Below are 27,054 nucleotides of genomic sequence, written 5' to 3'. Positions count from 1 at the left end.
TATTGGTTTTTGGATTTTTAATTGATCAAAAACGCGTTGAAATTTTGGTTTCCCAGCTTTGGTCTTATTTTTTACATTAAATACGTCAAATAAATAAAATGAAAAAAAAAATATTAAAAATATTGTTTTTTTAATTTGACTCCACTTCCAAATAATAATCTTATATTATTAAGAGAATTTAAGACTGGGTAACGAAAAACAATGTTAAAACACCCAGTATATTTTCTTTCGGATCAATTTAGTAATCTTAAATTGTAACTGATTATTCGATCAAAAGAATTAATATTAATTCCATAAAATTTGTAGTACTTTATTTATTATCAATTAATATTTAAAAATCTATGAAAAAAGTTTCTTTGGGATTCACACTAGCACGTCTGGTTAAACTCGAATATGAACAAAAATTCAATCATTGTTTCCCCAAAATGTGTTATTTTATTTGGAGGGGATTTGTAAAGTATTATATAGACCGTTGAGATGCCTCACTAGCGCTTCTGACAGTTTTTACTTCGAAGCGAAGTCGATTCTCTCTTCCTCATTCAAACATCGTGTTTGTTGTCGCTCGTTAAAATACGCAATTCCAGATCTTTGGAGATATCGGAATATTTTATTCGCTTCAACTTATTCGGAATGAATGTTTAGAACGACGCCGAAAGTTAATTTTATGGTGATTTTGTGATTATTTTTTTATTTATTTAATCAGTGTAGTGGATTTTTATGGATGAAATGACGTCCAGTGTCAAACAGACCGTTATAAAGTAAGTTTATTATTTTTGTTTGTTTTCTGAATAATTGTAAAATATAATGATAATTATTATAAAAAGTAGTGGCGAATTCTAGATAGAGAGATACATTAATCATTGTTAAAAAGTTCAGACCACATGTTTTTGTAGCAAAATACTATTTTTAGTTATTTTTAAAAATAAATAACGAAAACAGTATAATTGAGTTTATACGTATGAAATTTACATAAAATCTTCACTTTTTCATCATATTTTGTACGATTTATTTGGAAACAAATTTTATTTATTATATACTGGTTTACCAGTTTACTATTATCTGTGTGGAATTTATAATGAACAAAAACTATTATTAACTGACGATCTCTGTTTTCAAAAGACCAATTTTTTTTCAATGATAGTTAGTGAGATATAGGTTATTAAATAAATACGAGATGACACAAAACTTGGATTATTTTTGTTCAAAATACTGTCCTTGGCTAGCAATGTACTTATCTCAACGTTAAATCCATGCCTTGAAGTATTTCTGAAACGCTTCTTTCGGATTAGCTCTCATTTGGTTTGTCCTGGCGTTCTCAAGGTCTGGAATGATGCTAAAGTTGGTGAGTGAGGTATATGTGGACAGACACAAAATCTAAATAAATATAGTAACCTCCAGAAAAAGACCATAAGGTAAGATCAACAAGTAGAAACTCTGAAAAAATCAAGCAATAAATACGAGATGTGATAAAAAGTTCGGTATATTAATTCATTAAAAACAAAATAGAAAGATTACTCAAAACTCGGATAATTTTTGTTCAAAATACAGCCCTTGGCTACAAATGTACTTGTCTTAACGTTAAATCCATTCTTAGAAGTATTTCTAAAAGGAATAGCTCTCATTTGCTTTGTCCTGACATTCTTAAGGTCTGGAACGATGCAAAAATTGGTGGTAAAGGCACATGTGGATAGAAAAAAATCTAAATGAATATAGTAACCTCCAGAAATTGTTAAACTATGTTAGACAATATAGTAGTCGCAAGTCAGCTAGCTTCGAGTTGAAGATGAGGTGGGTTCTGCAGATGTAAAGACGATCAGAAAAGTTGTGGTAAGCACTCAAGTTATTGCCACAACTTCCAAGCATTTTTGCTTGAAAGGATATAAGGGTATAATGAAAAAAACAGACACTCAGTGTCAGAAGTTGATAATATCGATACAAAAGTTATTATACTTTTGAATTATATAGTCACTGGACTCTAATTGCCTCTTTACCAATCAATCAACTATTTCGTAGTAAAAAGCGGAGCCAAAATGAACTGATTTTAATACCAAAAACTATAATTCGAAATTAAAAACGGGAAAAGGCCATAAGCTAAGACTAACAAGTAGAAACTCTAAAAAAAACCAAGCAATAAATACGAGATGTGATAAAATGTTCGGTATATTATTTCATTAAAAACAAAATTGAAAGATTACACAAAACTTGGATAATTTTTGTTCAAAATACAGCCTTTGGCTAGCAATGCACTTATCTTAACGTTAAATCCATTTTAAGAAGTATTTCTGAAAGACTTTTTTCGGAATAGCTCTCATCTGCTTTGTCTTGGTGTTCTGAAGGTCTGGAACGACTCCAAAGTTGGTAAGTAAGGTACATGTGGACAGAAACAAAATCGAAATGTATATAGTTACCTCCAGTGATTGTTATAGTATTTTAGACAATATAGTAGCCGCTAGCTTCGAGTTGAAGAAGAGGTGGGTTCTGCAGATGTAAAAACGATCAGAAAAGTTGTGGTAAGCACTCAGGCTATTGCCACAACTTCTCAGTATTTTTGCTTGGATAGATATAAGTCATTATACTTATATAAAGTTACAAAGCCCGGTTTCCGTGAGAAGCAGTAATCTGATTGCGTTTTTACTAATCAATCAACAATTTTGTAGTGAAAAGCGGAGACAGGATGAACTGATTCTAATAACAAAAACTAGGATTCGAAATTAAAAACAGAAAAAGACCATAAGGTAAGACCAACAAGTAGAAAAAGCCACGAATAAATCCTCCACGCTATTGTAATAAGTTATAGTAACTGTTTTAATCCGTGTAAAATTACTTTATTTGGTATACAGTTACATATATAAACATATACATACTAGAACGTATGTTTCCCCTTAATTTCTACTTTTCTATACGTAAACTTTATTTGATCTTTGAACGACTTTCTCTAAACTAATATGTAAAAATCGTGCTTTCACAAGTATATAACTAATATGTATTTATCGGAATCCGTACTTCGAGGTTCTTTTTTCCTTTCTGGGACTGTCGTTATAAATGTATCTCTAACGAGTTCAAGGTAGCGGCTAAGCTGTCAAAGAGTTTCCAATCCCCAGAAAAAGACTAGCAATAACCATAATCGTTGAGCACTATCTTATATATTAAAAAAATTGATGATTTCCATTCCGAGTCCGTTCAGGCGTTCTACCCAACCGATTTGCTCAATTTTTTTTTTCAATGAAAGGTATTGATGCACAGATTAGACATCAACCATCGGATCTCATCTAATTTTCACCATTTTCAAGTTATACTCAAATGCGATTTCCCCCTGTACATTACTTATGGGAGTTTTTCACATACACACGTTCTATCCTCAATATCTCAGGTTCTATTCAAGATAGAGACTTCGTTTTTATTTAAGAACACTCGCTGAAACACCTTCTTTCTTTTGAGTATTTGAACACTTAAATCGGTTGAGTTGGAGAGGAGCTAGGCGCGGACATTCAATGGGGAGTTATGGGTTATTGTAGGTTTTTGGCAATTTTTCTACATTCAAAGATTTATATCTCAGGTTCTAATATAGATACAGAGTTCGTTCTTTTCTATTATAATGATTTCTGATACTTATTTGATGGATTCGATGCGAGCGAAGCCGCGCGTAAAAGCTAGTTTGTTTGTATTCCTTATGGAGCTGTTTTGCACCAAACGACTGTCGCTAGAATCGTTTATGGTGCTATCATATCTTCATGATGATCATCTACACAGTTTTTTTAGCAGATATTAATAAAGCATTAAGCACGAAACTGTCTTTGCTTCCGCGTGTACTATTACACTGCGTTTCCTTTTAGAACATAGTCCATTCAAACAGCAATTTTTACTATTGTCAACCCAAGCGAAATTTACTACATGAAACTGTAAAACCACGATTCATCTAGATAAATTATGTGTCTATTAGAACTTCGGTAGTCTTTTATCTGACGCAAATAATCTTGTCGCCAACTTTCTTTTTAGTAGCCAGATTATTGAAATTATCATTATTTATTGGGGCCATAGTTTTTAATTTTTGCGAATGAGGTAGAGGTCTCAATTTCATAAAATAATTTAGTATCCTAAAATCTGAAGTTAACACCAAAATTTGACTTTTGACTATTTCCCTAATCTAATTATGTATCACACAACATGACTTTACGATTATAATAACTTTTCTTGAAGATGTTACGCCTTAAAAATACCCGGAAACGATTTATTAAAATTCCAAATCAATTTTCTATTATTCTTTTCACTCGACATACTTTACAATTAAACACACTCGGGTTGGGATAAATCTCTAATAGACACTCTTTTAAAAAAAGGCTTTCTCATAGTTAGAGGTTAAATTTTGAGATATGGTAACACTGATGTGAATATTTGACATCTGTCATTGCTATCATGAAGTTTGACATTTTTACTGGTGGAGTTGTTTACAGATACATGAAGTCATCATTAGAAGAAACTTTAATGGAGATTATACGGGTGGAATAAACTTTATTGAAATTCGATTATCTATCAAATCGCCCTCGTATGTACGATGTTTCTTCTTATGTATTTTTTTTATTAAAAAAAAAGGATCTTAATTTGCGTTTATTCTGGATTTATACCGAAATTAATGGTAATAATAATGTCATCTCTGTAATTTGAAAATAAATTTATTAAAAATTATAATGAGCGTTAAAATCCCGTTAAGTATTTGAATCGCGTCCAAAAAAAAACTAATACTTATGAATTTTATCGCCAATTTTTCACAATATTACCGCTACTAAGATGTTAAGTCAACTTGTTTTTAAAAGGCTTTTTAAGAGCCGAAAAAACCTTAAAGACCCGTTAAATTGAATTATTAACTGGATAAATTTGCACAGACATTAACCTGCTTTCGTACAGCAAAATAAATAAATAACGTTACAAAATTCATTAATGCCAACGAAATATTGATAACAGTGAGAAAATTGTCAGTGTCGGGTTCTAAATGAGGCTTCAAAACTACTGATCAATCACATTTTAAGAAACTTATGGATTTGTAGTCATGTAGTCATAGAAGTTCAGCGTTTTTGAATTTTGGTTTTCACTTTGGTTTGATGTTTGTTTGTTATTGAGTGAATCCGCAATCTCGCGATACAAGTTTTGTTTGGAATCCTTTTCAAACTCAGAACCCACACTTAAAACGGATGTATCATATCGTTTTAGAGTGTAAATCTGCTAAATCCATTTTTGGTTTCAATTGACTTATGAATACCATTCGAAAGGAAAAGTTCGTTATCCTGGGAGTCAGCAGAATTTGTTAAAACTACTCTTTGGGACTTTGTCATTCCTCTACTCATTGTAGTTTTCTTCTGTATATTGAAATTTCATTTTATTTGTATCTTTATTTACTTTTATGTTTGTTTTTTAGTTTTTACAAGCTTTTGTCTACAAATTGTGACGATTTTTTCACAATAAAACATTTCTCTCTCCCTCTAATTGCTTGTCTATGATTTTCTTTTGTCGTGGACTTTAGTGCCGCATTTATCAATGTTATGCCTCTATAATAAATTTTCTAACCAAGTGAAAGTAAATTTTAATTCAATTAACGTATTTAGAGCAAAGATTGTTTGAAAATTCATTTTTATATAGTGTCATTATAAATAGTCTGTTAAGAAACGTTTCTAATGTTTGTTTCTGTCTCTCAATTATTAATAATAAATAACATCACTGTTTTGAAACATATATCTAGACGAATTTTCAAATTATTTATCAGCAGATATATGATTTACTATATTTACTACTTGCGTGATTAATGAGATGTTCAATGCCATTTAAATTTACACTAACTATAGGAAATATAACAATATAACTAACGTGTTATTATATTGTATCGATGACGGCTAAATCTCCGTTGTTTTTTCAACAATATCTTACACGGTGTTTCAAAAAAAGGTGATCCCCTTCTCTGGGATAGATTCCATTGTGTGTACCGTTTTCGGAATATTTTTATTCGAAAATTATTTTATTTCTTCAACGCCCTTTATCTTAAGTACGGATGGCGCTTCCTAACCTAACTTAACCAAATATTTTTCAGTTTTTCTATGTATCACCTTTTTAGAAACACCCTATATAGAACAAGCTGTAGAACATTTTCTTTGATGAAAGTCAAACAGCGTTATTTTTAATTTGCAAAAAATGCTTTTTGGTTTAGAGCTTTGAAACTGGTGGAACAATCGGAGTTCCTCCAATTTAGTGGTTAATCCGAGGAAATTAAGAAATATTTAATAATTGGACATATTTTCAAAATTCATTTTTTGATTTATAGCGTTCAAATTTTAAGAAAAAAGAAGCATTAAAAATTTTATATTGACATTAAAGTTTATTTTCGGATATTAACAGCCTACTCCACAGAACATACCCTAAGAAGAAATTCAAACTTAGTTGTTGTTCAGTGGAAACAACATGGCGGATTTTCGATGCAATGCCCTCAATGGTAGGTGGCATAACTAATCTATTTTCGCGGTTCATTTAAATTTATAACAAAGAATATCTACTGAATAATAAGAATAAATTATTCATTTCTATCCAGTTCCGATTTCGCAGTTTCCTGAATTCACGATAAAAAAACAATTAAGAACTGGGACAGGTTTTTTTCAAAAATAATATTTACATATATTTTCAAATAAACCCAGGAAAATCAGTAGACATGATTACAATATCACTTTTAAAATAAGAACTAACCACAATACTAACCAGAAATAAAATTACAATGAAGAATAATTTGATTCAAGGCAGATGTCTGTATTGTATGTGATGTAGTTCTTCACCACTACTTGTGTATAATGCTGCTGCTTCTTCTACTAAGAAATGTATTGAGGCAAATGTATGTAAGCCTTTGATAGAACCTTCCGAGGTTCTAAAAATAGTTGGACAAGCTTGTATTATTGTCTTTTACGGTTGAAAAGTAACACCATATCTAAGTTGGCGTTCCATCTTTTTTACATACAAACTTCCTTTGGAAATTAACATTGTAACAAACAAATCAGCTGCCAAACCAAGATTATTTCACACTATAGTTTGTAATTCCGTAAATCCCAGGATTAGTTATTCCTGAAATCTTCGGTATATAATATCGGCTAGGATTCCGGGACTCGGTAGGTCTAGAACAATCAGTTTCTAATATTCTTCACCACACAAATTATTTCCTCAACATCTCTTAATTTGATTTGATTTGATTATTCTCTTCATCATTCCAGTTTAAATTCTCTTAATTAGCTTAGAAATTAAATTTAGTAACGTAAATAAACATAAATACTCCCCCTCCTCAAAAAACAGAAAAGAGAAACATGAAAATTATCAATTATGAGGAGCTCTTTTTAACTGGTAAGAATTTACTTCAAGAAATTATAAATTAATAACAATTAGTTAGGAAAACGATTTAATGTGGTTGATTTATGATATTTTATGATAATATGATTTTGCAAAAATATTTCACCAACAAGGTCAATCTTTACCACATTACTTTCTTCAGTGGAAAAATATCGAAATTGTAGTTCTTCTGGTAGATGAATTGGTCAAAGAGATGAGATGCCTAGGCCACAACGATCGCATGACTTAGCGCCTGTAGATTTATTTCTGCAGAGGTGTCTTAAATCAATTGATTACAAAACAAAACCTCAAGATTTGGAATATTGGACGAGAAAAATAACTGTTACTTGTAGAGATATTCGCCCAGAAATTTTTCAATATTCTAACAGCATTCTGAATATTTAATAAAACACGATACTTTTTAGTTATTCTCGAAAAAGTACTAAAAAGAGAGGTTTTTAGAATTTAATGGTTGTGACCGCCCCTGTTAGAATTTTGATACAATTTTTGAATTTTCTGTAGGGTACAAAATATAAAGGGTGGTACATTTTGAAATCTACTCGATCGTGAATGAGAGCAGTCCTTTTCCATTAAAACAGCGATGCTTTTTCATTTGAAATATACGTTTTGAGGTACACGTGACAAATTTCCGAAATTATAATGAGACCATGTATCTGAATAAACTTGAATAGACGTATAATAATTTTCCGCTTTCTCCTTATTTTCTCAGGAACTAATTATCCAATATTGGTTATTCTCTATAAACCTTATTAGGTTAGGTTAGGTTAGGTTAGATTAGGTTAGGTTAGGTGAGGTTAGATTAGGTTAGGCTAGGTCTCAGGAGCTAATCATACAATTGAGGCAATCCTTTTATAGATATTAGATATCTTATTAAGTAACTCGAATCTCTTTAATAATTTTCGAGGTATAAACAAAGAAATAAGCAAAACTCGTGTTTTGTAATGAATCGATATCTGCATCATTGTTATTCCACTTGTCACAATAAAGAAGTTTTAAATCCCTACAGCTTGGTCTATAATATCGACGGCTTAACATCAAACTTTGGTAATAAACGGTATAGTGATAACCTTTCAACAAAGTATTTATTCTTTTTGGATTTCTAAGGCTAATTAGCTATTAAAGTAATTGATGATGATTAATATATACATTGTCTTATCATGTCCTGATTAAGTATTTTTATACGAGGGTTTCTTTTTTAGTTTTATACTCTTGTCAGCAAGATAATAACATAATTAATTATTATTATAAATAGAGCAGGGTGATCATTATTATTACTACAACTTTGTGTTGTGTAAATAAATTCACTATTTTGATATCTTGTTGTAGTATTTTTTTAGTTATTTATTGTTGCTATGATTTCTATTCAATAGTTTTGTATTATTTTTTTAACATACTGAGGCTATCAAAAATAAAAATATTGAAAAGGAAAAAGTCGAAAATAGCCTGAGCTGCTTCGAGAAAAGGATGGTACGGTCGTGCCGCTTTTTTTGCTCGATTTGGCGGGGGCACTGCTGTCCCATATAGGAGCCCCCAGACTTGGACAACGGGACCAAGCCTGGGACGGTACTGGGCAGCCAAGGTTAAGCGCACTACCCTGGGTCAAGTCTGGTTAGTCGAGCATTGGCCCTAGACTGGCGAGCCTAATTGGCCATTCAATGGGAACCCAGACTTGGGTCAAATCTGGGTAACATAGCCTTGGCCATGCCTTGACCCAAGCCTGATAAGCCTAACGTTGGCCGTTCTATTGGAACCCAGACTTGAGCCAGATCTAGGTAACCCGGAGTATTTGACAAAAAGATCCCAATCTCATTTCGACGTTAGCAGAGAAGGTTAAGTCCCCAACTTTATGCTTAATATGTTTATGTCTACCGTCGATAAGATAAATCGTGTTTTTATCGGCTGTTTTTCACTTAGCTTTTAATTCATGATTCAATTCTTTGCAAACAATGTCTAGTTCATTTCGAAGAGTTAAGGAGTAAGAAGTGCTAAACAAAATAAAGAGTTCGAAGAAAATAATTCAAGTGTGAGTGAAACAAATTCAAAAACGGATTCCATTAATAACATTTGTGTTAGTAACAATAGTGATTTATCGCTGTGTGACAATGATTTTGATATTCTGATACTACTAATCAGGTAGTTAGTTAGTGATTTTAACGATTATAATGACAATAATGATCTGCTCCCTAATGAAGTTCCTCAAAAGGTAGAAGAAGCCATTGAACCAAAACTGACTCTCAGTGAAAAACTTCCAGTAATTCAAGAAAATTAATAATTCACAATTATAATAATTACGATTTTGATCATCGATACTGTATTTTTTCATTTTTAATGATCGATAATTTAGAAAAAAATAGTTGTATCAAATATTGACTACTTAGCTTGTCACTGTGATGCAATAGAAAATAAAAAATAAAAATAATTAAAATATAATTCATATCTGTTATAATTATGAGCTGTAACAACCAAACACCTCTCAGATCTAGGAACAAAGGGCCCTAATGATAACCACCAAGCCTGGCACACTGTTATCATCCCGGTCTTTAGCCAAGGTTGTACCAAGAAGGGCTTAAAAGCTTGGCACAGTCTTGACTAGCACACACGGTCCAGTTAAGACAACCATGTAAGGACCAGCCTTGGCAGTGATGCTTGGGCCTGGCACCTTTTTATCATTCCAGACATTTACCACGGCTGGGCCCAGCCAGGCTTACAAGCGTCGTGGGCCAAAGTTGCACAGCCTTGCGCTAAGCTTGGTCCATATTTGGCCCCGTTGTTTCTTCTTGTATGGTGTGCTCCGGGATGGTAGTTCTACATAGGTTTTCTCCACCTTAGTATATAGTAAATAAACAATTATTTTGACGCTGTTGAAGAACGTAAATAACAAAAGGTATTATTAAGTGATGAGTGTTAATAATACAATGGATTTGAAAACGGTGTCGGGTTTAAATTTGTAAATGAATGGACACGCAGTAACCATAAATTTTGCAATTTACCGCACGTCTTTAGCACTCATAATAGCGCTGATATAAATTTTTAAAAGTGTAGTATTTTTTTTCTACGCCCACATGTATGTTATCCATTTTCTGCGCAATTTACAAAATGGAAATGTGGGCCATTTTGGTTAACTGAACGGATATGATTTCATATACATCCTAGAATGTATATGAAATCTACCAATCAACATTTACGTTTAGTACCCGTCAACTCTTCTTTTTTTCAATTCTAAAGTAACGTCAAAATAAATTGTCAAAATATTTCTATGGTTTAAAAAAAAACGAGTGAAAAATGAAATTAACACTAGAAATTGTATGAATAGTTAAAAATGAGTTCGATCTAAAATATTTGTAGAAAAAAGCAGCAGGAATTAGTTACGAGTCAATTTTGTACCAGATTTAAAAGAAATATTTACAAAAGCTTTATATGAACGTGTGTGAATAAGTGTGAACTTGAGGTGTCAAGAAAACTGAAATTCCGATAAGACATTCACTTCGCATAATCAATTTCTAGTATTCTGTGTTTTGTTTGTTTTTGTTATTAACATAACTAGTACCTTTGAGACTATTTTCCTCATTTGGCGAAATAATACAGTCCATTAATTTACAACACAGCAGCCAATCAAGAAATTATTTTGCATTGGAGGGTTTTTAATATCGTATATTTTCGAAAAACACCAAGGACATATACTTAAAATATGGTGTTAATGCCGAAACTGAATTATCTCCAATTTAAATTGTTATTACTTCTTTATCATCTTGCTAAAAATATAAGTAAACCAATTATCGTTAAATTTTAGTTGTTTATTTTAAAAATTTTCAAACGGATGACTACGTGTAATAATGGTTTTCCGATTTACAATTTTAACGCTTTTCTTATTTCTTTTATTTTTTTTGGTATTTTAAAACTTTTGAGATTTTCATAATTACTTTGAATTCCAATACAGCGGGAAAAGTTTTTTCCATATTATTATTTATATTAATAGAAATAGAAATAGAAAAAGTATAAGGAATTGTAAAAAAGGGGTAAAACGAAGAATGTAATTTTGGAGAAGTTGAGTACTTCGAGTATCTAAGAGTTGGAAAATCGAATAAGCAAAGGATTGTAGAAATATGGGGTCCCTGAATTATATCCTGAGAGCAAAAGGAATACTCAAAGCGGAGTATGTACAAAACGATGATTGACTATGCTGTGTGTGAATCTTGAGTACTAACCCAGAAGAGAACTGAAAAAATGGGAGTGTGGGAGAGGACAAAGATTCGAAAAATACTGGGGGGTGTGGAAATAGAGATAAAAAACAATCGCTGAACTGAAAGACATTTATAACGAGCTTAATACAGGGTGCTCCGGGACTTGATGCAAAAAATTCGGCAGTGAGTAAATGACGTGAACATAATGCTGTGGCATGAAAGAAATTTCTCATAAGACCCCTTTGAAATAAATCTACAATACTATCTGAAGACCAGGGGTGGCTCATGCCGAATGGTTAACAATGCATAACTTTTACAGGTACAAGGTACTGTTGATTTAACTCGATAAAATTTATAGTTTAGGAGATATGTAGATTTTTAGATCGTTGTACAAGTCATGGAAACCGTTTGCCATAAAGAGACATTCTGAAGAAAATTATCATAAATTGTAATTATTTATTGAAAATACTTACAGAAGGTGCTAAAACACAATCAAACATTTCTAATTGAACTGCAAACTGTCAAACATCGTGTTATCTAAATAAGAAAAACATTGATAAAGAAGCTATAATAAATGTTCGAAGTGGAAACCTTGTACTTCTACACACTTCCGGAGTCTACGAAGGATATTTCTTTGAACTTGGAAGAGCAAACATTTGTAGTACGTACTATCGAAGATCATATTAGTGGCATACGGAAAAACTTGAAAAAGATTAATAATTAAAATATGAAAAATAACATTTTTCCAAATAGGTGGATTAGTTGGGAGATCAATTTGTATGGCCACCACGTTTCCCTGAATTGAATACAATGGATTCATTTTTTTGGGGATATCTTGGAAGGTTGGTATATGCAACACCAGTAAACAATAAGAACTAAAAGATCGATAAAATCAACTTCCATTGGGACGCTATAAGGTAGTATCTTGGAATGCTCTTCCGAGTTTAAGACGATCTTTCCGGACAAAGCCTTAATGCAACTAAGCTCGAAACATTGCGAATCAAAGGACTAACGAGGAACAAGAAATTGTATGCGAAGAGCGCCGCGTTAGTATCGTTTGACCACGTGTTTCTCTCCGGAAGTTTTCGTTATGTAGCTAACAACGCTTTTCGGCAGTATGCAGTTCAATAGCAAATGTTTGATTGTGTTTTAATACCTCTCCTGTGAGTAAATTCAATAAATAATTACAATTTATGATAATTTTCTTCAGAATGTCTCTTTATGGCGAACGGTTTCCTCGACATGTACAACGATTGAAAAATCTACATATCTATTAAACCAAAAATTTTATCGAGTACCTTTTTGTTAAGAAATCTTTAAATTGTACAAGTTGTCCTTATAAAAGTTATGGATTGTTAACTATTGGGCATGTGTCGCCCCTAGTCTTAAAATAGTATTGTAGAATTATGTATTTCGTCAAATTCCATTTAAAATTCATAATGTTCGAATGTATAATTTAGAAAATATATAAATTTTGATTTCGCATCTTTAAACACCTATAATTCAGAAACGAGGGGTCGCATCAGAAAATTTTCTAATGTTATGCATTATTTTCACGTCATTTACGAATTGTTTACACCCTGTATTAAACAAGTAGTTAGAGTCAGGTGATTGGGTGACATGTATAAAATAAATGCTGAATATAGAATAGAATAGCACAAATGACGCGGAAAGTAATATCTGAAAAATCAAAATCACCTTTTTAAAAATAGAAATACCGGGTTTTTGTTCCAGTGTTAGCGAATGCAGCACCCATTTTCCACAGATCTTTCTGTAAACCAAGATTTTGCCCTAAATATCCTAATCAAATGAGCTGTTTAGGGCTTCTGCTAAATCTTTTTCGATTAATTGATGATCCTGAATACTCATATCCTGTATTTTCGCTTTATTTTCTACTGCGAACCACTCTTTAGATATTCCTCTCGTAGATAGACTTGTACAGCCGCTTTTAGCTCAAGAAATCCATATTTCTACTGTTCAAATCGTAAGTCAAAAGCTCTTATACACTTTGAGAATCGTCCTTGACTTTGTTTTGATGCTAAATCTTCCACAACTAAGACTAAAACTCAAATCGTGAATATATGAATGAGTTGATCAATCTTAATGAACCCTCACACGTGTTTATAAATATGTAGTACCACTTTGAAAAACAACCGATTAAATAAATGACAAAAACTCAGTTTGAATACGGATAAAAATTTTAACGCGATATTTATTTTATCTTGCAGTTCAGTTGTTAACAGTGTTATCCTTCTCCTTTAATAATTTACTAACTCAAATCTCAATCTCCCTTACTCTGATTGCTTCAAAATTGAATTAAACTGATTCTCTCGTTTTCATGTTGAAGTAGATATCTAATTTGAATTTCGAATCATAATTATGTGGAAAGTGCTTTGAATAACGGTTTTATTCAACAAATATATTTTCTCGAGTCAAAAACAGATCAACGGCTTGAATCTCTCCAGTTTTCAAGTGAGGAAATTGTGTGTGACTGAGAAATTACTTATAAAACAGAATAGTTGAAAATTTATTATGGTATCGTTTGGAGATTGGACAATCTGTATTAACCTCGGCGGATAAACCAAGAAATAGTAAACGTTATAAAAACTCGGCTCGCATACCTGAAGCATATTAATGAAGAGTAAAAAAAAGTGAAGAATAGAAGGAAGAAGATGGATTGGACGCCACCAAAGAAGGTGCTAAGATGATGTAGAACAAGGCCTAAAGTAAAGCTGTATGATAAAGAGCTACGTGGCTGTACTCTCGAGGTCCAATGGAGATTCAGTTAGATTTGATCTTCATATCTATTAATGAGATTTTGGAATGTGATGATGATACTGAAACGGCTGATCTTTTTACAGTTACATTGCATCGACTAGTTTTAGAAAAAAGCTATTCGTTTTTATAAGTGAAGAAAAGAATAAAAACTATACAAAAAATGCTAAAAAAGACAACATTTACTGATGTTGAATACATTAGTTACATAAACCGCTCGTCTACAAATTATATAAATATTATACATGAGAAGACACATCACATCATTCTGAGAATTTATTATATTGTTATAAAGTGTAGATGCTTTTAATTGTGGTGTAATCAAGATACATTCCTTGTTCATCTTGTTGTTGTATAATTAAAATGTTTACGAGGATGTATCGGCATCTGGTTAGCCTATACCAGTTCCATGCATAAACAAAATGAAAATGTATAAAAAAGCCAGAGTTACGCAATAAATTAAAAGAAAAAAGACGTCCACCGAAATTGTGAATATCGAAAAATTGGAGTCTGGAGCCATCATCAAGTACCTGTATTTAAAAGGGTTCGGACGTAAGCAGATTTACGAAGATATGTTTAATACCTTTGGTGATCAATGTCCTTCGTATGCGACCGTGTAAAATTGGACTACAAGCTTCAAAAGAGGCAAATTTTCCGTTGAAGATGATGACCGATAGGGAAGGCCAGTTTCTGTGTCAGTCCCCGAAAATATCGATTCAGTTCATGACATAATTTTATCAGACTGTCGAATTGGGCTAAAATTGATATCTGAAGCACTGAATATTTCATACGATCGCGTTCATTACATAGTTCACGTCAATTTGGTTATGAGAAAAATTGCTGCAAAATGGACCAAAAAGCGTGCTCGATTTGAAAACGATGTAGACTTCTTAAACCGAATTGTTACTATGGATGAGACTTGAGTACATTTGTATGATCCAGAAATAAAGCAACGATCGATGGATTGGCGACACTCTGGTTCTCCAAGACCTAAGAAGTTTCGTGTCCAAAAATCTGCTTCAGTTTTTTGGGATTGTCATGGAGTAATCATGATTGATTTTTGGATAGGGGAAATACGAGAGAAAATTAAAGAGAAAAGACGCGAAAAGCTATCCAAAGTTGTTTTGTTTTTGCAGGACAACGTCCCTGCACACAAATCTCATGTTGCTATGCAAAAAATTCGTGATTTAGTGTTTGATTTACTAGAACACACCCCTTATTCCCAGATTTGGCTCCGTCCGATTATCATCTCTTTCCACCACTGGAAAAAAGTTTAAAAAGTCGTAAATTTTCTTCCAACGAGGAGGTCTGGTCTGCAAAGCAAGAAGAAACATTTTTTTTAAAGGTTTAGAGACGTTGCAGGTTCACTTTATTAAATTTATCCAATCAAGAGGAGAATAATAAAATATTTTGACATTGAAATTTTGTTTGGTTCTATAGTAGACTAAGAATTTTTCAATATTTCCTCGTAAATAAATTGCTTTCTTAAAATTTATTTTTTTAACAGGAAATCATAATTCAAGCGTTGTTTCTTTAAGGATAGAAATAACATTATGACCAGTTTAACAGAAACTATATTTTTTACAACTTAACAAAAATCATAATTTTATGATTAGGTTATTAATTTATAAAGATGACGGGACGCAGACATCTGACGGTGCCGTTCAAAAGTTAATGTAGTAGAAACTATAAAAAATTATACTTAATCTAAGTAGTTTCATGTACACTTCTTTGCTAAAACGGAAAGTGATATGGAAAATGAAAATCATGAAAGATCCTGTCAATAATCAAGCTCCCAGCATTTGGTACCCAAGTCAAAATTCAATAGTTTCAGCTTCCAAAACTACAATATCACGTGCCGAATATAAATTATAAATGTAAGGAATAAATATTGGATCCTATACCAGCTACACCTTTAATTTTAACATTGTATTAATAAATACACCTTATAATTATGATATTTACTTCTACTCGTTGAATAAACCATAAACGGATTGGTTATGTACACGATAGCTAACTTAGCTGACTTCACTTTTGCGTTTCAAAGTAATAAATCAAATTTTGGTGCCTGGAAATTGGTCAAAATCAACATGATACTAAAATCTGAAATAAAAGCAAGAAAAGTGTGTTCCTATAGGCCGATAAGCCTACTGCATGTTCAGCAAAGCTTATAAGAAGTTATAATAGAAACAACTAACTAAGAAAATGATGCCACATCAATAAAATGAATAAGACTTGAACTCCAAAAGACATTGCTCTGCTATTTTTTTTATATTACTTAAGCTTTTGGTAGGACTGCAATTCAAACCAAAGAAGCTTCTATCTTATCCCCATTGCTTCCTGTTAATATCCTATTTGATACTTATAAATTTCGGCGTTCCCCAAGGGAGCGTCCTTGGTCTGATACTCCATCTCTTATTCACAAAAGACTTTCAACAACAATATCCACCGTGATAGCTACATATGCAGTCGATATTGTTATACCGGTATCTCACATCAGCCTCCAAACAAATCTAAATATGAATCAAAGCTTACTAAAATTATGGCGCATGATAGTTAATGAAATTAAATCCCAGTATTCAACATTTACGTTGCGTACAGAATCATGTCCTCCTATATATATTAGCAACTGCAAACTTAAAGAAGATGCCAAAGATCTTGGCATGTACTCAGACTTCCGTCATACTAAGAAAAAGCATATATTTACCAAACGCAAGCCATATCTGTTGGATTATTGGCCGAGGAACCAAACTGTCTATCCCTAAACGTCCAAATAGACGTATCGGATTCAGCTGTGGGGTACCACCAGAATGACCAATATAAACAATTTAAGAAGGTTTCAAAAGAATGTGCTACGCGCCATCCTTGATGCGCCTCAAAGAGGTGATTCATCATGACATTCCTCTAGAACAGTATAGGAAACCATATATCTTTTTACTTCGTGCACACTTATGTATTAGACAATTTAATGTACCTACGCTATGACAATGAAGTGTTTTAATTATAACGACTATTGTCATCCAATAAAACTTAAAGAAATGAAAACTTGGCAAAAACGTGATGAACAGCATACAAAAGATATAAATTATTTTGAAATAAACTGGATGATACTGATAATTTTGATTTTTCATATAAAGCACATTTACGCTCAAGAGGTCAGGGAGTGTGTGTAGTTTTTTCACGCGGATAAAAATAACCGAATTTCCATGGGTAACGCTGGAAGCAAAACATTCGTCGAATGATATGCACACGATGCCTCCAATCATACGTTGGAAGCATTGGACGCATCGTGTGGTACCGGCTTTAGTGAATAATATTGAACGCACGCATACACTACCTGAACTAGTTACAAATCTTGTGAACTATGGAGAGTGGAGGTAAGGAGAACTTTCTCTGTGCGTAAAAAAAGTGTCCTTAAACAGTGTCCGTACTATTGCAATGTAATAAATGTAGCAATAAATTTTAACATTTATGAGGTATATATTAATTTGTCTATTAAGCAATCACTTCACCGAATTGCTTGCGAGCGGTCTTGTGGAAAGTTATTAAATTATTATTTTTCGCTTTCAGATGGACACATTTGAGAGTTATAACAAAAAATTTGTCCTTACATCTACCTTTTATACTGATAAACAAGGTTAGGTTATTTTAGGTTAGTGCGGGAAACCTAGATCCAGTTGGTCGGGGTTCACTCGGAGGCCTATTATGTTAACTCTTTATTTTAGACGATTTTAAAACTTAGTTAACTAGCTAACCACCCTTTTATAACCTATTTTTTTCGGTTTCCAATAGAATTTATAAGAATAAAAATATTTCAAGATAAAAAAATAATCAATATATAAAACGTATATCAGGAATTTTTTAATAATTTTCTTCGACAATGTCCTTTATACTTTTTACTAAAAACTACATTTTTGCATATATATGTGGAAATTATAATATATGCAAATGTAATTAAACGAAGTTTTTAAATAAGAGAATAATAATGATAACAAAATATTCAAAATATTCTTTTTAAGCGATAATCAAACTATTTGCTGTATTAAACAAATTTTAATAATTAGTAAATTGTAAAAGTAAACAATTAGATATTATCGGTAAAATGATAATCACCTTGCATAATTACACTAATTATATAGGGTGAATAAAACCCAATGAAGCAGTGCTATTATCAAATTGCAATAATTTTTATAAATATAGACGAAGTTATAATACCTAACATCTACAGGGTGAGACGTATTTCTCCCTCAACAGATTCGTGCTACTCGCCAATTTTTCTCACTTGTTGTACAATACAGAGTGTTCCGGGACTTGATGAAGTAGATGACGTGAAAATAATGCTGTGACATAAAGAAAATTTTCTCATACCACCCCTCGTTTCTGAGTTATAGGCATTTAAAGTTGCGAAATCAGAGCTTATATATTTTCTAAATTATACATTCGAACATTATCAATTTTAAATGGATGATTACGTATGTCCATGCAGTCTGTTTTAAGGAATAATTTTCGATAGTTTTGCGTTAAATCTTCTAATATCTCAAATAAGTGATTGCTTAAAAAATCCAGGTACATATAACCATTTAAATTTCCAAGTAGAATGTGATAAGCTATTAATTTGTTACCTAAAGTTGCTACCCAAACATTAACTTTAAAGGAGTGTTGGTAGTTTGGATCGAGGACTGTCCTTTTTTGTAATGTTGAGTTTTTTAACTCTTTAACTTGTCTGTAATGATGAGGATGTAGCTGTTGCTCTTTAAGTATTCCCCAAGTACTTGAAGAGGATGTTTCTCAAAAACATAGTTCAATGGTTAATAACATGTGAGCGTACACATTCATGAAATTTTTATTGACTCAACGTCGTAACTATTAATGAATGGAAAACTTGGAGAAAATGCTGTTGTTGTGTAGAATTCAAAGTTGAATAGTTATGGGTACTCACCTATTGGGGGCCTTAGTATAAAACAAACAGAAGTTTGAGTCCCAGAAGCGCAATACATGATCATCAAATTGTTGTTTGTTTCATACTAACACCTCCAATAGATCAGTGCCCATACTTATTTAACTTTGAAACACAAGATCGTATACTGGTTACACTGGATTTTTGTGAAACGTTACAAGAAACGAAAGCCATCAGGCCCAGTTTTTTAAAATGTATCCGTGGTATCGATGGGGTCTCATTTACGCGACAAAAATTTTCAATTCAAATAATGCTCCCTAATTAATAATAATAATTAATAACTTTATCAACGACAACTTTGATCACTTCATAATTTTCAAAGCAAAATATTCCGAAAACGGATCACTGCATAGAGTTTTATCAAGAGTAACTTTGTTAAAAAAATAAATAATGTTTAGGTTCAGTTGTTTTGCTTAATAAATCTAATATTTAAAAAGTGGATGTTCAATACTACTTGGTACGTGTAACCGTGTAACTAGCGCCCTCTATGAGAGTCAGACATTAAACAAATTCATTGGATGTATCAACTTCCAAATCATATTCATCGCCCTTCATCTTGAATACGGATGGCGCTACGAAAATTTTTTACTGAGCAAATATTTTCAGTTTTCTATGAATCCTAGAGTCGGAAACACTTTTTTTTATATACACCCTGTATATACCCTACATAAAAATATGAAAAATATTGTATTATGGTTTCTATCTCACTACTACTATATATATATATGGAAATTATCAGGCTGTAACAACATTGATATTTTTTATTTTCTAATTATATTATGATAGTTAAATATTATTTTCAAATTTGGTTTGGACTTATGCATTTTGGTTTGAGTTTTTCATTGAATCAAAGCTATTTGTATTAAGTGTTTCTTTCCAGTTTTTTTCTTCAAAAATTATTAGTTGTACTGTTTCTACATTTCTTGAATTCATTTCTATCCATTTTAATTCATATATAAATAGGAATATTCCATAATTCCAATACCCTGTTTTGTGGTTTTTACGCTTGAAAGAGATTTTCCAATTTGTTTTTTAAACTATTGTTATAAAGGAGTGTATTAAATTATAAAATAGTATGCTTTGGGTCTTTGCCAAGTACAATTTGAGAAATTGAGAGTTGTGGTGGAAAAAAGGGTTTCCATCATCGTTTCCACAAATTAGTGCCAAAAGATAAATATACATTCACTCATATTTCACAAGAATTGGAATGTCTCACAGACGAATATTTGAGACAAATGTAGAGTTTCATTTTTTAATCTTATTTTCTTTGCTCAATGCGTTTTTCTAATGTAATTTGTAGTTTTGAGAAAACTAAACGGCTTGTCTTATAAATGATATCAAGACCTATGATAGAAATAATATAAAACACTTGATAGTTTAGACACATACAGATGACGCTATTTATTCTGAGATATTCATAGTCTTTATAGAAACCACGTACATTAATACTTTCAAAAAATCTGTGTCTAAACTGATCGATTCTCGTACTGCTCTAATAATTTGCAACTCGTTGTTCGAATTGCTATGGTTTGCCTTTCTTGGGATCTTGTAGTTTGCATTCCTTCTAATTTATCTTCAAATTACAAAAAAAGACCTATTCATTACATTTATCGTTCAAGTGGTAGAACCCCCGCTCTTTATCTACATTTTAGAATCCGTTTGTTTAGTTCGCAAACACTTTCACAACTCAACTGAGAGACCCATTCATAACTACCCTACTAGAAGAAAATATTTGGTCATTTAATTAACAATACCCACTTCTGATCTGGTGAAAAATTCGGAGATGCAAAAAATATTCATAATCTTTATAGGAACCACCTACATCAATGCTTTCAAAAAATCTTCGTCAAGAAACGTCGTCCAAGTAAATATTTCTCCGTTTAAAGAAGAACCAGAAATACATGGCAGAATCAGGCGAATAGGGTGGATGCTTATTACTCTTACATTAAATAATGATGATCTTCAGGTATAATTGACAGATTTTTGCTTTTTCGTCATTGTTGGTATATCTCCGACACACATGACTCTCCTGGTCGATAGGAATATCATAAAATGTATGTATCATTTTAGACAGAAAACACAGAGAATAACTAACCGTGCGCTTTATGGAAAGGGGCCTAATACAGAAGTGCCCTTGTTCAAAACGTTAAGAAACATTTGATCAACAATAATTTTCAAGAAACGGACCCGTTAACCGGTCAACTCATGCCTTCACAAATTCCTAGCACATCGAATAGTATTCGAAAACATTTTAGAATGTTATTCTCCTGTCCAAGATTCTCGTTTTTATCTGGATGTATAGAAGAAATGCTGGAAGTTTCGCCATCTAAAAATTTCTATTATCAACATTAAAATAATTTTAAAATATTCGGGGACATTCCAGATAATTTTAGAAGCTCTCGAATCAATTTGTTGGGCTTTGTTATACAATGTGTAAAAATCGAACTGAATATTGCCCAATATGCAGGAGAGAATGAACAATAATATAGGATACAAAAAGTTTCGGAATACAAATACCTGAGAGCACTTTCCACAAAAAACAAGGTAACTAATAAAGCGTGATGACACACAACTGGCTATATGAGAAAGGAAGGAGTTAAGGCCAATCTTTGGTAGAATAAGAACGAATGAAAGACTTTGGACAATAAGAACTAACGAAGAACTGTATAAATACCCATCAGTAATAATATACGTAACAACTTAAAGACTGAGCTGGTTAGGCGAATTAATGGGAACTGGATTTACAAAAAGAGCCGTTGAAGAAGGGCAAGAAGGTACAAGAAGAAAAAGGACGCCAAATGAAAAATGGTTGGATGCAGTTTACCCAATGCGTAAACTTAATGTTAATGCATTGTTGAAGATCTAAAAACAGACATTATGAACTTGATCTAACTGAAACGGTTATAGTAGTATGCTAACTAGCTGGAAAATTTTGCAAAAATTGTATTTTTCCTTATACCTCGTATGATATTATTTATGATTGATTTATCCGTTGCAATAGAAAGCAATGTATCCAAATAATATTATGTTTGGGAAACGTCCCTCAAGTATATGACACATTTTTGTTCTGCATAAATTCCCTAGAGTGGAAAAGTTTTATTAAGTCTAGAAGCGTCGTCAGGCAATATCCATGGAAACGTATAATTCTTTTATTCTAAATTTACATATACACGATAGATACATTACTTTTCTCTTTTCCATATTGGATTTTCAAATACACAAGGTTATTATCAAAAGAGATATTTAAATCGACTAGAAAATAAGTCGGTCATGTTACATAATTTAATCCATAATTTACTTCGTCATAACAGTTTTTATAATCTACGGATAGTCCAGGTATTGTTTGGTATAACTAGAAACAAAAATATTCCATCAAAATGGCTATTTATAATCTGGAAAATGTAATTTTAAATATATACGGGTTAGATCAACCATTTTTGTACTATACCCCACTTTAAAAGAATAAATTGTTTACTAAAAAAACTCAGAAGTTTGTGCAATAAATCACTAGGTAAATGTAAACGAAGCACAGTAAAAACTAAGTTAATTTTTAAAACTTATAGCGATAAACTAGAAATCAAATTCCAAATAATTTTAATAGTAACTTGTCTTGTCATAGTAATCGGCAATATTGCCACTACTGGTTAACGGAAAATCCTCATTGGTTGAGAGAAGAGCACGCGCAATATCCTTAAAAGATTAATGTCTGAGGAGGGATTACTGCAAACTACATAATTCATCCCTGTTTCATAAAGGAAAATTTTAATGGCTATAAATATTTGGAACTATATCAGAATGATGTTATTCCAACTTTAGGAAATTGGGAAACCCAATGTTTACAGCAGACATGTCAATCCCACTCCTTTTAAAAAATTTAGAATGTGGAATGGCTGTAGTCGCTGGAGATCTTCGTCTTCTATTTCAAGCGCTCCCAGGTGTAGTGCTCTGGAGCTCCTTAGTGTTTCACAGTTCGAGAAAATGTTGATATAGGTTTCGTCCTCTGTGTAACAAAACCTGCACGCCGAATTATCTGTCTAGCGTCTTCAGGTGTTTGTTGATGCGATAGTGCCCCGATAGAACTCCCAATCGAGTTTGAATTTTATGATATTGGAGCTTAGAGCTCTAATAACTACTTGACTATCGGACAGAATGATGATTTCCTGTTTGCGATAGTTTCTCTCTAAATTGAACCAAAAACATTTTTCAATTGCATAAATTTCTGTTTGAAAAATGCTTGGTCGCTGCCTAGACTTTCAGAGTGTTTGGTTCTGGGCCCGTACAATCTTATTTCAGTTCCATCTACTTTGATACTTTATGTTTGATATATCTGACAAATCCACTAACATTGCCTGCATTATCCACGTTAATAAATCAATTTGTCTCAAATCAGAAAATCTTTCTTTTAAATCAGCGGATACAATATTCAAATTATTGACAATAATAAGTAAAGCGGTATGAATCACTTCACATTTTTGAAGCCACTTACTAATTATAACTATACAATGTATATATTTATTGAATAAAGAAGCTTTTGCAACCGTTTTTACGGACACTAATTTCAAATTAACACGAATTGTAAGCTGTTGTCTGCCGCAGGGAAGTTAATTTGACGACGCCAAACACCCAGTTAATATTTTGGTTTGGATATAGAGCGTTTCATTTAAATGACTCGGAACGAAAGGGTTAAATTCGTGTCGACTCAATTTTCGAATTGCCTCCTTTAAAAATCAAAACATTGGGATAGAGGGTTGATTAAATGTAAATGAAGTTAGGTAGGGTCGTTTGGAGCATTTTTTAGTCTATTCACCTTATAGTCTAACAAAGTAAAAGAACTGTAATTAAAAAAGCTACAAATTACTTAAAATTTATTAGAAAAGGTCATATAGGTCATTTTACTGACTGTATATATTTTCTCTTCAACAATTTTTGAAAACTTTACTCAATAATGGATTTCTCAGTTAATTAGTAGAAATTAATATATTAAACATATCCCCACGCCAACACTCACATTCACATTTGTTTTGATCATCATTGTCAGGGATTGAACGTTAATTAATTCAGTTTCTGAAGATGAACACTTGGTTATCGAAACGCAACGCTTGTCAAAAAAGTGTAACTGTCGGTGTAGTGGTAGTGTAAACAGTTTCTTCAGTGTGATTATTACTAATTTACGTATTTATACTAACCCCCATAAAGAATTAAAGTTTTGCCGAAGAGCGCGTGCTCGTGGAAGCATTTAGATAAAAAAAACTGGCTGATTATATCAAAGAAGTCGCCTTATTTTTTGCACCAAGTGTGATCGTTAGTGTGTTTTCAGTGTACCGATTAACTCGCTTCGAAGGTCATCCAAAACCCCCTGTTGTGCCAGAAAACATAGATGCTGATATTGCAAAATCGTCATGTGATATATCGTGAGATTGAGGCATATTTGGGCATGAGTTCCACTCACATACATTCAATATTGTATGAACATTTGGATGTCAAAAGGATACCGCTGGAAAAATTCAAAAGAGGTCTATAAGATCTATGGATATAAACCCGAAACTAAACAAAAACTTTTTCCTACGCCAGAAGAAGCGGTTGATGCGTTCAAATCACTGGTACCTCAATAAGAATATAAGAAGAATATTTTGAAAAACCATAAAGCCATATCCAATTATAAACCTTTTGATAACATCAGGGTTGAGTCTAATTTGAGAGACTGTATATTTGCTATTGAAAAATATTATTATATAATCTATTAACCAGTAAACAATGTAAATTATTCATAATTATATATCTTTTTTAATAATTAATCGGCGTAAAACTTACTGGGATTTATGATTGACCTTGTATTATGATGCATAAAAATAATTAAAATGTAGACGCTTTTATTTTCTACCAGGATTGTACCAAAAGTAAGGTAGGGAAGGTGCTAGGATAAATCCGTCAACAATGCCGTGTGCAGTGGTTCCTCAAGTCTGGAGCCCGCCCGTGCCTAATTCGCTACGTCGCTCAATGTTCGCTTGATAGCCAGAGTCAGAGGTGAGAATTTTGATCGCCGTTCCCACGAGGTTCAAGCAGTAATTCGGTTTCTTCACGCAAAGAAGTTATCGCCCGTTGAGATTTATCGACAATTGACTGATGTTTACGGTGAAAGGTGTATATCCGTTTGGCAGGTCGGCGAATTTTGCTAAGGAAAGTTCATGATTAAGAAAGGAGTGAAAAACCGCCGGTTTCGAATGCCATTGTCCAGAAGATCAATTGTGAGATGTTCAAAGATCACTGACTATGAACTTGCTAACGCCTTTCTGGGGCTAGATATTTAATAGAAACGTTGAGTTATGGCAAGGTGAGTGGGCTTTGGGTCCCCCAGATGCTGAACGACAGGACTCAAGAGCAACGCCTTGACCGTGCCAAGTTTCATGCATAATGTAAGGGAGTAGGCAAAAAAGGAGAAGTTATTGGACTTCATGTCACAAGAGATGAAACGTGGGTGTTTCATTACACACTCGATTCAAAACAATAATCTTGTCAGTGAGATAATTATAGCTCCACGCCACCAATAAATTCATACAAACGCACTAGACAATAAAAGCTATGACGATTATGTTTTGGAATCGATGCGCAGATATTGTGAAACATTGACCTATTTCTGAGGAGCAATCCAGAATTGCCGGAGAGGACGACTGAAGGAGTCCAGCATTCCAGCGATTATCAACCCTTCCACAAGCTAAAGGAACACTTGGGTAGCAAATGCTTCAAGAGCGACCTTGAAGTCCGAGCGGAGGTCACACATTTTCTCAACGGAGTATCGGGAAACTTCTTCGATTTAGGAATACAACATCTGGATCGCCCTCTCCAAAATGTTGAAAAATGGACAACTGTTTAAGCTTCTTCATAAATTGATAACCATACACTATGGTCATTATCTTTTTGTTTTCGAAAAGTCTATTAGCGGGAACAAAACTCGTTCATTTGCTTTTCATACCGTCAAAATATATATATTTCTAAATTCGCATGTTTAACATTTATTAGCAATAAAGATAAATATGTTTGGTTGTAAACTGTGAATGAGTATTGTGCAAAATATTTTCGCACGCTCACGACAATAATTCGTCTAATACAAGGTGCAGAATTTAAACAGAGACAATTATTTCTGATGCATGTTTATTTTTCGAAAACTATCAGTCTATTCATTCGTTTATGGCAGCATTCCTTATAAACTAAAACATCACCGTTGTCCTCTATTTTCGAAGGTCAATTGGATGCTGAAGGGAACTGAATTTGCATACGACAGAGATTCTTAACCAGCTGGTGAAAGAGAACTTCCAGCAACAATGGAAACGTTGAAGGAAAAACGAATAATGCCTTAAGTCTAACGAATGAATTCTTAAAAAGTTTTTATTTTCAATCAATAATGTGATTACTTCCGATATCAACAATATTTTATCATTTAGTCGTCCAATTTTTAATGTCAGACCGATAAAAATTAATGGCTTTTTGGACATCATCCAAATTTTCAAGTTTTTACTACTAAGAAAATGTTGTACCGATTGGAATAACTGGAAACCTGGATTTGCGATATCAGTATGATTAAAGCAGTACCTTCCTCACCTATCTATTACTTTTTACCAAGGCTTGTCTTGCTCAGTGCAGTCTTACATGGTTGTGTTGCAATATAACACATTTTTATTGAAAATCACCCCATACTTTTCGATTATCGATTGGTTAAGTCGATCAAATTGCTCACAATGAAAATCTACATCAATAGTTTGCCCAGGTTTCAGC

At 32.6% G+C, this 27,054-nt stretch overlaps 1 protein-coding gene across 2 annotated transcripts in view; it reads left to right on the top strand.

The window, feature by feature from the left end:
- The first annotated feature begins 466 nt into the window (after window positions 1-466).
- LOC130890651 (neprilysin-2) overlaps window positions 467-27,054 on the top strand; it is a 63,943-nt gene continuing 37,355 nt past the window's right edge. Inside the window, exon 1 of one of the 2 annotated variants that reach the window (XM_057794852.1) lies at window positions 467-758. In XM_057794852.1, the coding sequence (XP_057650835.1) occupies window positions 718-758 (41 nt within the window). In that variant the 5' untranslated portion in view covers window positions 467-717. The remainder of the gene's footprint in view (window positions 759-27,054) is intronic. The other variant, XM_057794851.1, reaches the window with a different exon arrangement.

The sequence above is a fragment of the Diorhabda carinulata genome, chromosome 2 (genome assembly GCF_026250575.1).
Source record: "Diorhabda carinulata isolate Delta chromosome 2, icDioCari1.1, whole genome shotgun sequence".
Lineage (NCBI taxonomy): Eukaryota > Metazoa > Arthropoda > Insecta > Coleoptera > Chrysomelidae > Diorhabda > Diorhabda carinulata.
Note: the sequence above shows the minus strand (reverse complement) of the source record. Positions and strands in the feature narration are given on the sequence as shown.